Below are 10,348 nucleotides of genomic sequence, written 5' to 3' on the forward strand. Positions count from 1 at the left end.
CCCCCCAGCTGACCCCGCTGCCGGTTTGCAGTTCGGGGACTGCCTGTACATCGCGGTGAACGGCGACGGGACGGAGAGCGAGGATGACCTGCGCCGGACCCTCTTCGTGCTGCGGCGCTTGGTGGAGGTTCACTGCGGCCTCGTCACCCTCGACTCCCACCTCGTCCGCAAGGAGTGAGCGGGCAGGGGGTGGCATGGCGGGGTGCTGGGGTGCCGGGGTGCCAGGGCAGCCAACGAGCCGTGCCTTCATGCAGCCCCCGGGGGCTGGGAGTGATGAAGCTCTCCCAGTTGGGACCCCTCCTTTGCAGCAGGACACCTGCCTGCTGGGCTGCAGCTGGGTTTTGGGGTGCCCGTTCCAGCCGGGGAGGTGACGGCTCACGCTCTGCGGCCGTTGCAGGTTGCGGCCGGCCGATTCGGAGCAGCGGGAGCGTGTCTGGAGCCTGCTGCGGGGCCTGCTGGAGACCTACAGCCGCCTGCGGGAGGAGGACCAGAGCTTTGCAGTTGAGGTACCGTGTCCCTGGGGTGTCCCTCCACCTTGGGGTGTCCCAGGGGTAGGAGGCTGTGTGGAGTCCCGGGATGTAAACTCTCTGGGCTGGGGACTTTGGGGCAGCTCCCTGGGACAGAGGAGGCTTGGACCTGCCCACAAGGCTGGGTCTGGGGGGGCTCAGCACCCACTCCCCCTGCCCACCCCCCAGGCCGTGGAGCGGCTGATCCACCCTCAGCTGTGCGAGCAGTGCATCGAGTTCCTGGAGCGGCAGGTGGTGCAGTACATCAACGCCAGCCCTGAGCGCGGCGGGCACGAGGTGGCACATGCCTTCCTCCTGGTGCACACCAAGCTGCTGGCCTTCTACTCCAGGTGTGCCCAGCCCCACCACCCTCCCCAGGGCAGCCCCTCACCCTCCCGGCTCACCCTTCCCTCTCTGTCCCGCAGCCGCAACGCCAGCTCCATCCGCCCCGCTGACCTGCTCATCCTCATCCTCCTGGTGCAGGACCTGTACCCCAGCCAGAGCGCCGAGGAGGAGCTCGGCCCCCAGGTGCTCCAGAGCGAGGCGTGGGGGGCCGTGGGTTGGGGTTCCCCTGCAGGGTGATGTCTTGGTGGCCAGGCCTTAATTTTTTTTCCCTTTTTATTTTTTGGAAGCCTGTGTCAGGGAAGGAGCTCCCCCAGGCACCCAAGAGAAGCGAGAGCATCCCGGTGAGTGGCCCTGGCTCCCATGGAGCTGCAGAGAAGGACTCGGATGACCAGGTGAGTCCCCGGGGCCGTGAGCTGTGGGGTGGGACACTGGCTGGGCTGCCCATGTCCCTCCCATCGCTGACCCAGCCCTTCTCACCCCAGGACACAGATGATCTCTCCACGCCCGAGATTTACTACACTCCCGAGCCCTCACCGGGCGAGCACAGCACGGGTGAGTGCCCAGCCGGGCAGCAGCCCTGCCCCGTGCCCCTCAGCCCCACGGGGGCTCTGGGGCTGCATGGGAGGCTGGAGGGGAGGGCGACCTGCCGTGCTCCCTGCAGGCAGTGAGAGCTGGTCGGAGGGCGCTGAGATGCTGGGCACCGGGGAGGCGGACGCTGCAGAAGTCCAGGTGAGCATGGGGTCCTGCAGTCCCTCCTGGCTCTGCTCCTCCTCAGCCTCTCCTGGTGCTCTTTGCCATCTCCAGTCTTCGTCACTTGTCCCCAGCTGTGCTGGGGCTGGGGGTGCCCTGGGCTCTAGGGCTGGCAGTGTACCCTGTGTCCCTCCTGCTGTGCGTAACTGTGATAGCTCTGACCACCCTCTCTGGGGCACTGCTCGGTGTCCCTGTCTACAACTGTTGGCACAGAGGGGACGGGGCTTCCTCAGAGCAGTCTAGTGTCTCCCTCTGCTGCCTCTGGGCTTTCTGGGCTGCCTCCCTGCCAGATGCTGCAGAGCCTCACACACTCTCTCCAAGCAAGTGCTTGCCTCGGTGCAAGGTGCTGGCAACCTGTGTCTTTGCAAGAGGCTTCCCCTCTGTCTGCTGCTCTTCTGGGCACTTCCCTTGCTGGAATCCTTGGGCACTTCTCTCGCTGCTGACTTTTTGCCACGTAGCCCCTCCGGCTCCATCAGTTCAGTCGTGCCCAGTTGCAGCTTTGAGGGCATTGCTGTGTCCCTCCAGAGTGTCCTGGGTCGGTGTGGGCTGTCTTGTCCCTGCTGGGGGCTGAGCATCTCTCCTCTCTCTCCAGATGGCAGAGGACTCGCTCCAGACCTTGGAGCCTCTGGTCCCTGAAGCTTCAAACCCCAGAAGGATCTTCCTGGATGCCAACCTGCGGGAGGGTTACTGCCCCTTGCTGCCACACACCATGCACTGCCTCCCGCTCTGGCCGGGCATCTCCCTTGTCCTTCTGACCAGGGTGAGCTACCTCTAAGGTGAGGGAAGCAAACAGTGGGCTGGGTCTTGGCTGACCCACCTCACCCCTCCCTGGCAGGGCCCCACCACCCAGGTGGCTGTCACCTTGTACCAGCTGCTGGATGGTTTCTTGGTATTGGAGAAGAAGCTGGAAGAGGGGCCGGAGGCGGGAGCCCCACGCTCCTACCCGTTCCTGGCTGAGCTACGGCAGCGCATGGACAAGTTTGTGAAGAAGCTGAGTGGGCAGGACATCCAGGTGGGAGTGGGGACACAAGGGCCCTGTCCTGCCCTCCTTGCAGCCTGACGCTGAGCCCCGTCTCTCTCTAGTTGCAGAATGCCTGGGTGGACTTCAAGAACAAGATATTTTCCCGGAATGAGCCTGCAAACTCCTTGGAGTGAGTATAGGGTGGCCAGGGAAAGCATCTGGGGACCTTTCCCAGCCTGGGGGATGGCACAGCTGTCCCTCTGGCAGGGGGGACCCTGGCACTAAACTCCACGCTGTCCGTGTCTCCTGTCTCAGGCTGCTGCAGGCAGTGGCCAGCGTGAAGCGGCAGCTCTGCTCCGTGTACCGCCAGCTCTTCCTGGGCTCCGGCAGCCACAGCCTGTCCCAGGGGCTGCAGGACCGTGCCCAGAAGCTGATGAGGTGAGTGCGTGGGGGTGGCTGGCATCCCCAGGGGGGCTGCCCCACACCCAGCTGTGCTGAGGCTTAGAGGGCCCCGGCCTCTCACCGTGCCTCTTCTTGGCAGGGAGAAGCTGCTGGACTGGCGGGACTTTCTGCTGGTGAAGAGCAGGCGCAATATCACCATGGTGTCATATCCATCCCCGCGGCTGGGAGCCCAGCCCGGCCAGGAGAAGTCCCTGGGCAGGGGGGCAGCAGAGGTGGGAGCGGGAGGACCCTGTCCCCCCAACACCAGGCTCAAGGGGAGGAGGGTGGTGGGCGAAAGCGGTTTCCCCAAGGCTCAGGGGCTGTCCTGGAAGGGCACCAAAGTTGTTGGACACCCTTAACCCCCACCCCACTTACCTGGAGGACTTTCCTGGCCTGGTGCACTTCATCTATGTGGACCGCACAGCTGGGCAGATGATGGCACCATCACTCAGTGTGACGGAGAAGTCCACCTCGGAGCTGGGCAAGGGCCCCCTGGCCACCTTCATCAAGAGGAAGGTACTGCTTATGGGGCTGGGGACCACATGAGTGTGACAGCTGGAGGGTTTTCTGCTCGTGCTTCAGGTGCTTCTTGTCCCCCAGGTCTGGTCCCTGATCGCCTTGGCCCGGCGATACCTACAGAAGGGCTACACCACGCTTGTGCTGCAGGATGGAGACTACTGCTGCTCCTACTTCCTCTGGTTTGAGAACGAGCTGGTACGTGGAGCGAGGAAGGGGCTGCGCCCCGCTCCCCTGGCACTTCCTGAGGGCAGGGAGCAGGGCTGTAGGCACAGTTGGCTCCAGCTCCTCAGTGGTCCCCTCCCTGCCCCTCTGCTCTCATCTCTCCCCAGGGCTACAAGCTGGAGGTGATGGAGGTGCCGGTTCTCTCTGACGACTCTGCTCCCATCGGGATGCTGGCAGGAGACTATTACAGGTGAGCCCTCCCCAGCCCTGGGGTTTGGTGCCAGGGCCCGGGGCTGTGCTGGCACGGGGGTTCCCGTGGGTGACACCATCCTTGCCGGGACGTGGCTGCAGGGTGGTACCAGTGCTGCAGCATCTCCCCAGCCTGGTGGTCCTGCTGGTGGCCAGCCACTGTGTCCTTGCCAGAGACTTGCGAGGGGAAAGGTGTTGAGAAGGGAGGTGCCAGGCTGCGCTGCATCAGCTGAGCACCCCGTCTTCTCCTTCCCAGGAAGCTGCTGCGCTACTACAGCAAGAACCACCAGGCAGAGGTGGTGAAGTGCTACGAGCTGCTGACTGTGCACCTGGGCATCATCCCCTCCGAGCTGGTGGTCCAACAGGCCTGCGACTTGGCCCGGCGTCTCTGGGAGCCCTCCCGCATCCCCCTCCTCTGAGCTGCCTTCAGCCACCTCGGGGCTGGGATTAAAGGGGGTGTGTGGGTGATCCCAGCAACAGGGCTGCTTTTTCGGTGTCTGTGTGCCGTCGGCTGTGCCCACAGGCAGCTCCCGGCAGAATTCCCATCCTCCAGCTGCCTGCCCCCCCGCTCCCCGTGGGCTTCGCTGGCACCCAGCAGTCTCCAGGGACAGGCGGAGAGTGGGGCTGAGAGTTTGCTGGCAAATCACCATCTTGCTGAAAAGTGTGTTTCCAGAGGAGGATTTATAGCGTTGGCTTGGCATCACCCCGGGCTTTGGCTGGAGACAAAGCGGTGTAGCCAAACCTGCACAGAGGAATGGCCCGGGGTTTGGCCCCATTCCTCCTCGCCCCCAGAATGTGGGGTGTGGGGCCCTGTGGGGCTTGGCAGGCTCTGGGGAGATGCAGCCCATCCTGCACCCCCTTCCCCACACCCAGGCTCTCAGACACCAGATAGCCACGGGGCCGAGCTCGGCTGTGAACAGGGGGTAAAGCCCAGGCAGCTCCTGTATTTCCCCAGCATATTTGGGCTCAGTGCACGTGCCCAAACCCCCCGAGCAGGGCCGGGGATGGAGCCAGTCCCGAGGGGCTCTGGCAGCTACTGCCCTTGTCGCTCTGCGCTGCTCGCTGGGGCCGGGGCTGGTGGTTCAGGGAGCAGTGGACCATGGTGGGGCCTTTACCCCATCGTGCCGGGCAGGAATTTGCCCTGCCGAGCAACGTTGCTGGGGTCAGGCCCAAGCTCACCCCCAAGCTGCCCCTTCTCCCATTGCTCTCAGGGCTGTGCCCTGGGTTTGCCTGCTGGAGGCGGGGGGACAAGCTCCCCCTGTCCCACGCTGCTTGTTGGCCCCTCACCCCAGCCCTGGTTTCCCTCCTGGAGCAGAGCAGGGGCTGGGGGGGGGTCTCAGGGGGGTGCCTTCCTGGGGTACAGGCTGGGGAGCAGCTGGCATTCCCTGGAGCACCAGACGGGATCCAACCCTGTCTCCTTCCCAGCGCTGGGGCTAATCTCTGCCCCCTACCCCCCCAAGTCCCTGGCAACGCTCTGCTGGGTTCAGCGTCTTGCAAGCCCCAGGACGCAGCCTCCGGCCCCGTGCCAGGGTGTCCCCTGCCCTGGCCTCCCCCCCGTCCCCTCCCCATGCCCGGAAGCCCTGGGAAAAGCTCTGCCAGGAAAGCAAAGTCCATGCTGCTGGGCACGGGGCAGCCATGGCCAGGCACTGTGGGGCGATGGCCGCTGGGCTCTGGGCAACGGGCCGCCTTTCCTGCTGGCCACGGGGCTGGGGTTCATCTCCGGGGCTGCCGGGAGCACGGCTGGCCCACGCCGGGTCTGCACCCCGGCTGCAGCGGGAGTACGACGCGGTGGTGATAGGGGCAGGTAACGCTGGGCAGCGGGGAGCTGGTGGGGACATAGAATCATAGAATGGTTTGGGTTGGAAGGGACCTCAAAGATCATCGAGTTCCAACCCCCTGCCCTGGGCAGGGACACCTCCCACCTTCCACATCCAGCTGAGCTCCCCCCAGGGCAGGCAGGGGGGGTGGCCAGGTGGGGACCCAGGGTGGTACTGGGCACGTTGCAGCCCCTCCAGCGTGCTCCTCGTGCCAGGGAGGGTGCAAGGGCCTTGCAGAGCTGGGCACACACACGTTACAGCCCTCCCAGCACGCTGGTTGTTCAGGGCACAGCTGGAGCATCTGCTCTGACCCCTTCTGTCCCCCTCCCCTGCACCATTAAGGCAGGGCTATAGGGATGGGGGAGGATGCTCCCTGTCACCTCTATCACCAAAACCCCGTTATTTGGGTGCTTGTGGCAGCCCCGTAACCCCAGGCATGGCAGGGTGCCCTGTGCTGTGGGATTGCCCCACCGTCGGGCTCAGCTCGCCTCCCTCTTTCCTTGCAGGACACAACGGGCTGGTGGCAGTGAGTACTGAGCGCAGGGTGCTGTCACCTCCATCGCTGGGGGACGGGGGGGGAGCAGGGAGGGTCTGCGCGATGGGCAGGGGAGGGTGTTGGTGGCAAGGCCCATGGAGCTGGGGGCTCCTGGAGGGCTGTGGGGAGCTGGGCCCTCCCTGGTGAGAGCAGGATGGTGTGTGAGAGGGTGCTCAGAGTGACAAGGACCCATCCCACCCGGAGGGGTGGGCAGCGTGATGCCGTACTCCCCACAGGCTGCCTACCTGCAGCGGGCAGGGGTGCGCACAGCCGTGCTGGAGAAACGCCACGTGCTGGGTGGCGCAGCTGTCACGGAGGAGATTGTGCCAGGTACCCCTGTGTACCCTATGTCCCCCCGGCCCTGCCCAGCCCTGGATTCGGGCACCCCCCACCGCCCTACATCTTCCAGGCTTCAAGTTCTCCCGGGCATCCTACCTGCTCAGCCTGCTGCGGCCGCAGATCTACGCTGAGCTGGAGCTGCAGGTACTGGCACCCATCCTTAACTGCGCTGCTGGCACCTCCTGGCACCCTGGCAGGGTGAGCCCCCTGCCCGGCCACCCCCGCTGAGTGGGTCCTGCCATCCCTGCCTTGCAGCGGCACGGCCTGAGGCTGCTCCCCCGGGACCCCTACTCCTTCACCCCACTGCTGGAGGACAGGAGCCCCCCCCAGTCCCTCCTGCTGGGGCACAACATGGCCCAGACCCAGCAGCAGATTGCTCAGTTCTCCCAGAAGGACGCCCAGGTACCGGGGGGGGCATGCACCCTGCCCCCAAGGGGCTGCCCTGCCCAGTGGAGCAGCTGGGATGCTCCTAGATGGGGTGTCCATTGCACCCACCACGGCGCAGTCCCCCTTGTGCCCCCTCCGTCCCCTTTCAGGCTTACCCTGAGTATGAGGCATTCATGGGGGGCTTGGTGTTGGCCCTCGACCCACTGCTGGACGCCCCCCCGGTGGACACAGCTGCCCTGGGGCAGGGGTCCCTGCTCCAGCGGATCAGGGCCCTGCGAGCCCTGCAGCCCCTGCTGCGGGCAGGTACGTTTGGGATGCTGGGGGACCCTGAGGGCAATGGGTGTTTGCCCACACCTGGAGCGGGTGATGCTCCTTCCTTCCCAGGGCGCAGCTGGGCTGGCAGAGCAGCAGGCTCGCCCCCTGCCTGTCCCCAAACCCAGCTGGGCACAGGGAGCCGGCCCTGGCAGGGCTGTGCAGTTCTCATGCTGCCTCTGCACCCCCAGGGCAGGTGCTGGGGCGGCAGCTGCCCCGCTATTTCGAGGTGCTCACAGCCCCCATCTCCAAGGTGAGTGCCAGCAGCAGCAGAGCAGAGCCACCAGCCACCTCCCTGCCCACCTGTGAGGGTGCTGTGGCAGCCCCCCACCCCAAGCCTGGCACTCTCCTTTTCTCCTGGGCCAGATCCTGGATCAGTGGTTTGAGTCGGAGCCCCTGAAGGCAACTCTGGCGACTGACGCGGTGATTGGAGCCATGGCCAGCCCCCACACCCCCGGCAGTGGGTGAGGGTCCCTTCCCCCTGGGCCTCATGGCTGCACCGTCCCCCTGTGCCATCCTCTGCGCTGGCAGCCCCTTGGCTCTGCTGTGCCCCACCACCCTGTGTCCTGCTCAGCTGTGAGTGGCTCAGGGGTTGGAGCTGGGCAAGGGGCTGCCCCCACCGTCCCTTCCATACGGCTCTCCTGAGTAGTGCCCACTGTCCCTTTGCTGTTTGGACACCTCTGTCCCCAGGTCAGGTCAAGTTCTGGCCGGTGGGTGCTCCCTGTAACTGATTTGGCATCCCCCGAGCTGGTTCGATCCCATCTATGGGGGCTGTGGCACCACAGACGCAGGGGACAGGCCTGTCACCTCGGCTGGCAGCTCACCTGGGTCCTGCTGCTGCAGGTACGTGCTGCTGCACCACGTGATGGGCGAGCTGGAGGGACGGCGGGGAGCCTGGGGCTACGTGGCCGGTGGGATGGGGGCTCTGTCCCAAGCCATCGCCTCTGCAGCGGCTGCCCGGGGAGCCCACATCTTTACTGAGAAGGTAGGGGGTGTCTGGGCACAGGGAGGTGCGTGGGTGGCCTGGGGGGAACAGGGATGCTCTCGGTGAGGTCCTGTCCCCTCCGCTCACCCAGGCAGTGTCCCGTGTGCTGCTGGGCAAGGATGGGCGGGCGCAGGGCGTCGTGCTGCAGGACGGGACGGAGGTGCGGAGCAAACTGGTGCTGTCCAACGCCTCCCCCCACATCACCTTCCTGGAGCTCACTCCCCAGGTAGGGCACACGCGGGGCTGGCAGGGGCTTGGTGGGGTGGTGTCCCCTGACCGGGCTGTCCCCCTCACTTGCTGGGCTCTCCCACCCCAGGAGGAGCTGCCAAAGGACTTTGTCCAGCGGATCCGGCAGATGGACACGCGCTCTCCTGTCACCAAGATCAATGGTAGGTACCAGTGGGGCCACCTCTGCCGCTGTTCCCGCTGGAGGGACACTGGTGCCATGCTCAGCACCCTGTGTCCCCCTTTCCCCATCCTCCTCCCTGTGCCCAGTGGCCGTGGATCGGCTGCCCAGCTTCCTGGCTGCTCCCAACGCCCGCGACGGCCGGCCCCTGCCCCACCACCAGTGCTCCATCCATCTCAACTGCGAGAGCACCCACCTCCTGCACCAGGCCTTCACTGAGGCCACCAATGGACACCCCTCCAGCAGGTAGGAGACTGCACTGGCACACCTCAGCGTCCCGGGGAAGGGGCAGGACAGCCATGGCGGGGGGTGTCGGGGTCCTCCTCCACCTGCCCAGCTGGTGTCCTGCTCCCCCAGGCCCATGATCGAGCTCTGCATCCCCTCGGCACTGGACCCGGGGCTGGCCCCACAGGGCTGCCACGTCGTGTCCCTCTTCACTCAGTACACCCCCTCTGTGCTGGCAGGCGGGCGGCCCTGGGACGAGCAGGCCAGAAACGCCTACGCAGACAGGGGTACGTAACGTGTACGTGGGCACGGGTAATGACACCTACGCAGGCCTGGGTAACACCAGGAGCACCGGGGCCTTTCCATGGGCAGAGCCACCCTGGAGCTGTTGAGTGTCCGGCCACCATGTCCCCCCAAACTGACCTCCAGTCCCTTCGTCCCTCTCCAGTGTTTGACTGCATTGAAGCCTACGCCCCGGGGTTCAAGGCATCCGTCATCGGCAGGGACATCCTGACGCCACCAGACCTGGAGAGGATCTTCGGGCTGCCCGGTGGGGTGGGTGTCATGTGGGCTTGTCTCTGAGCATCACTCTGGTGCCAGTGCTGGTGGCTGGCCAGGCACAGCCAGCTCACATGGAGCTCTGCCTGCAGAACATCTTCCACGGAGGGATGTCTCTGGACCAGCTGTACTTTGCACGGCCAGCACCATCCTACTCGGGCTACCGGTCCCCAATTCCCAGCTTGTACCTGTGTGGAAGCGGAGCCCACCCCGGTGAGTAGGGCTGGGACCCTCCTGGGGAACTTCAGGAGGAGAGCAGGAGATGGGATGCTGGGGGAGCAGGGTGTGTGGAAGAACTGCGAGAGCAGCAGGGGGGCTGTGGTGGGGGGAAGAGTTATCCCCTCCCCTCTCTGCCCTCACAGGGGCTCTGCTGGTGCAGCCCCGGGCCCCATCTCCTGGGGCTGGAGCTGCCCCCTGAGCCCAAATCCTGTTCTCTGGCAGGAGGAGGAGTGATGGGAGCAGCAGGACGCAATGCTGCCCGAGTGGCCCTCGAGGACTTCAGGGGCCTGTGATGGCAGCGGTGCCACCAGCTTCACCTGTGCAGGGTTGTGGCAGGAGCAAACCGTGCCGTCCCAACGCAGAGCTCTGCCCGTCCCCAATCTGCTTCCTGGGCACTGCAGGGCAGCAGCATCCCCCCAGAGCCGGGGGGTGCAGGCTGGCAGGGTGCTCCTAGTTGCCACTGTCCTCTTGAACACGTGGCTGCTCCCAGCCCCATGGCAAGCCCCATGGCAGCCATGGCGAGCCTCGCTCAGCCCCCACATGTACCTGAGGAAATAAACCCCATCCTAGGCTCTGCCTGGAGCACTCCCATTGCAGTTTTACAGCTCTTTGTGTGTCTCTTGCTGTAGTGG

General features: G+C 65.4%; 2 protein-coding genes across 2 annotated transcripts; both read left to right on the top strand.

Moving 5' to 3' along the window:
• The first annotated feature begins 1,363 nt into the window (after nt 1-1,363).
• Nucleotides 1,364-4,410, top strand: HPS1 (Hermansky-Pudlak syndrome 1). Its single transcript, XM_014958233.1, has 10 exons — nt 1,364-1,403; nt 2,194-2,361; nt 2,437-2,613; nt 2,685-2,752; nt 2,878-3,000; nt 3,104-3,169; nt 3,375-3,519; nt 3,604-3,717; nt 3,852-3,934; nt 4,190-4,410. The coding sequence occupies exons 2-10, from the start codon at nt 2,194-2,196 to the stop codon at nt 4,350-4,352; spliced, it is 1,107 nt and encodes a 368-aa protein (XP_014813719.1). The 5' UTR covers nt 1,364-1,403; the 3' UTR covers nt 4,353-4,410.
• A 1,032-nt stretch (nt 4,411-5,442) lies between these two features.
• Nucleotides 5,443-10,137, top strand: PYROXD2 (pyridine nucleotide-disulphide oxidoreductase domain 2). Its single transcript, XM_014958305.1, has 16 exons — nt 5,443-5,737; nt 6,257-6,276; nt 6,522-6,615; nt 6,695-6,768; nt 6,880-7,026; nt 7,161-7,314; nt 7,515-7,576; nt 7,690-7,787; nt 8,167-8,308; nt 8,400-8,534; nt 8,625-8,697; nt 8,804-8,960; nt 9,072-9,226; nt 9,388-9,494; nt 9,590-9,710; nt 9,939-10,137. The coding sequence occupies exons 1-16, from the start codon at nt 5,569-5,571 to the stop codon at nt 10,007-10,009; spliced, it is 1,779 nt and encodes a 592-aa protein (XP_014813791.1). The 5' UTR covers nt 5,443-5,568; the 3' UTR covers nt 10,010-10,137.
• Nucleotides 10,138-10,348: the final 211 nt, after the last annotated feature.

The sequence above is a fragment of the Calidris pugnax genome, unplaced genomic scaffold (assembly GCF_001431845.1).
Source record: "Calidris pugnax isolate Ruff unplaced genomic scaffold, ASM143184v1 scaffold4, whole genome shotgun sequence".
Lineage (NCBI taxonomy): Eukaryota > Metazoa > Chordata > Aves > Charadriiformes > Scolopacidae > Calidris > Calidris pugnax.

Coding starts and splice junctions, on each gene's coding strand:
- HPS1 (XM_014958233.1), top strand. CDS start 2,194: ATGGCAGAGGACTCGCTCCAGACCTTGGAGCCTCTGGTCCCTGAAGCT. Junction 2,614..2,684: donor TGAGTGGGCAGGACATCCAG/GTGGGAGTGGGG, acceptor GTCTCTCTCTAG/TTGCAGAATGCCTGGGTGGA. Junction 3,935..4,189: donor CTGGCAGGAGACTATTACAG/GTGAGCCCTCCC, acceptor TCTCCTTCCCAG/GAAGCTGCTGCGCTACTACA.
- PYROXD2 (XM_014958305.1), top strand. CDS start 5,569: ATGGCCAGGCACTGTGGGGCGATGGCCGCTGGGCTCTGGGCAACGGGC. Junction 5,738..6,256: donor CGCGGTGGTGATAGGGGCAG/GTAACGCTGGGC, acceptor CTTTCCTTGCAG/GACACAACGGGCTGGTGGCA. Junction 7,577..7,689: donor TCACAGCCCCCATCTCCAAG/GTGAGTGCCAGC, acceptor CTCCTGGGCCAG/ATCCTGGATCAGTGGTTTGA.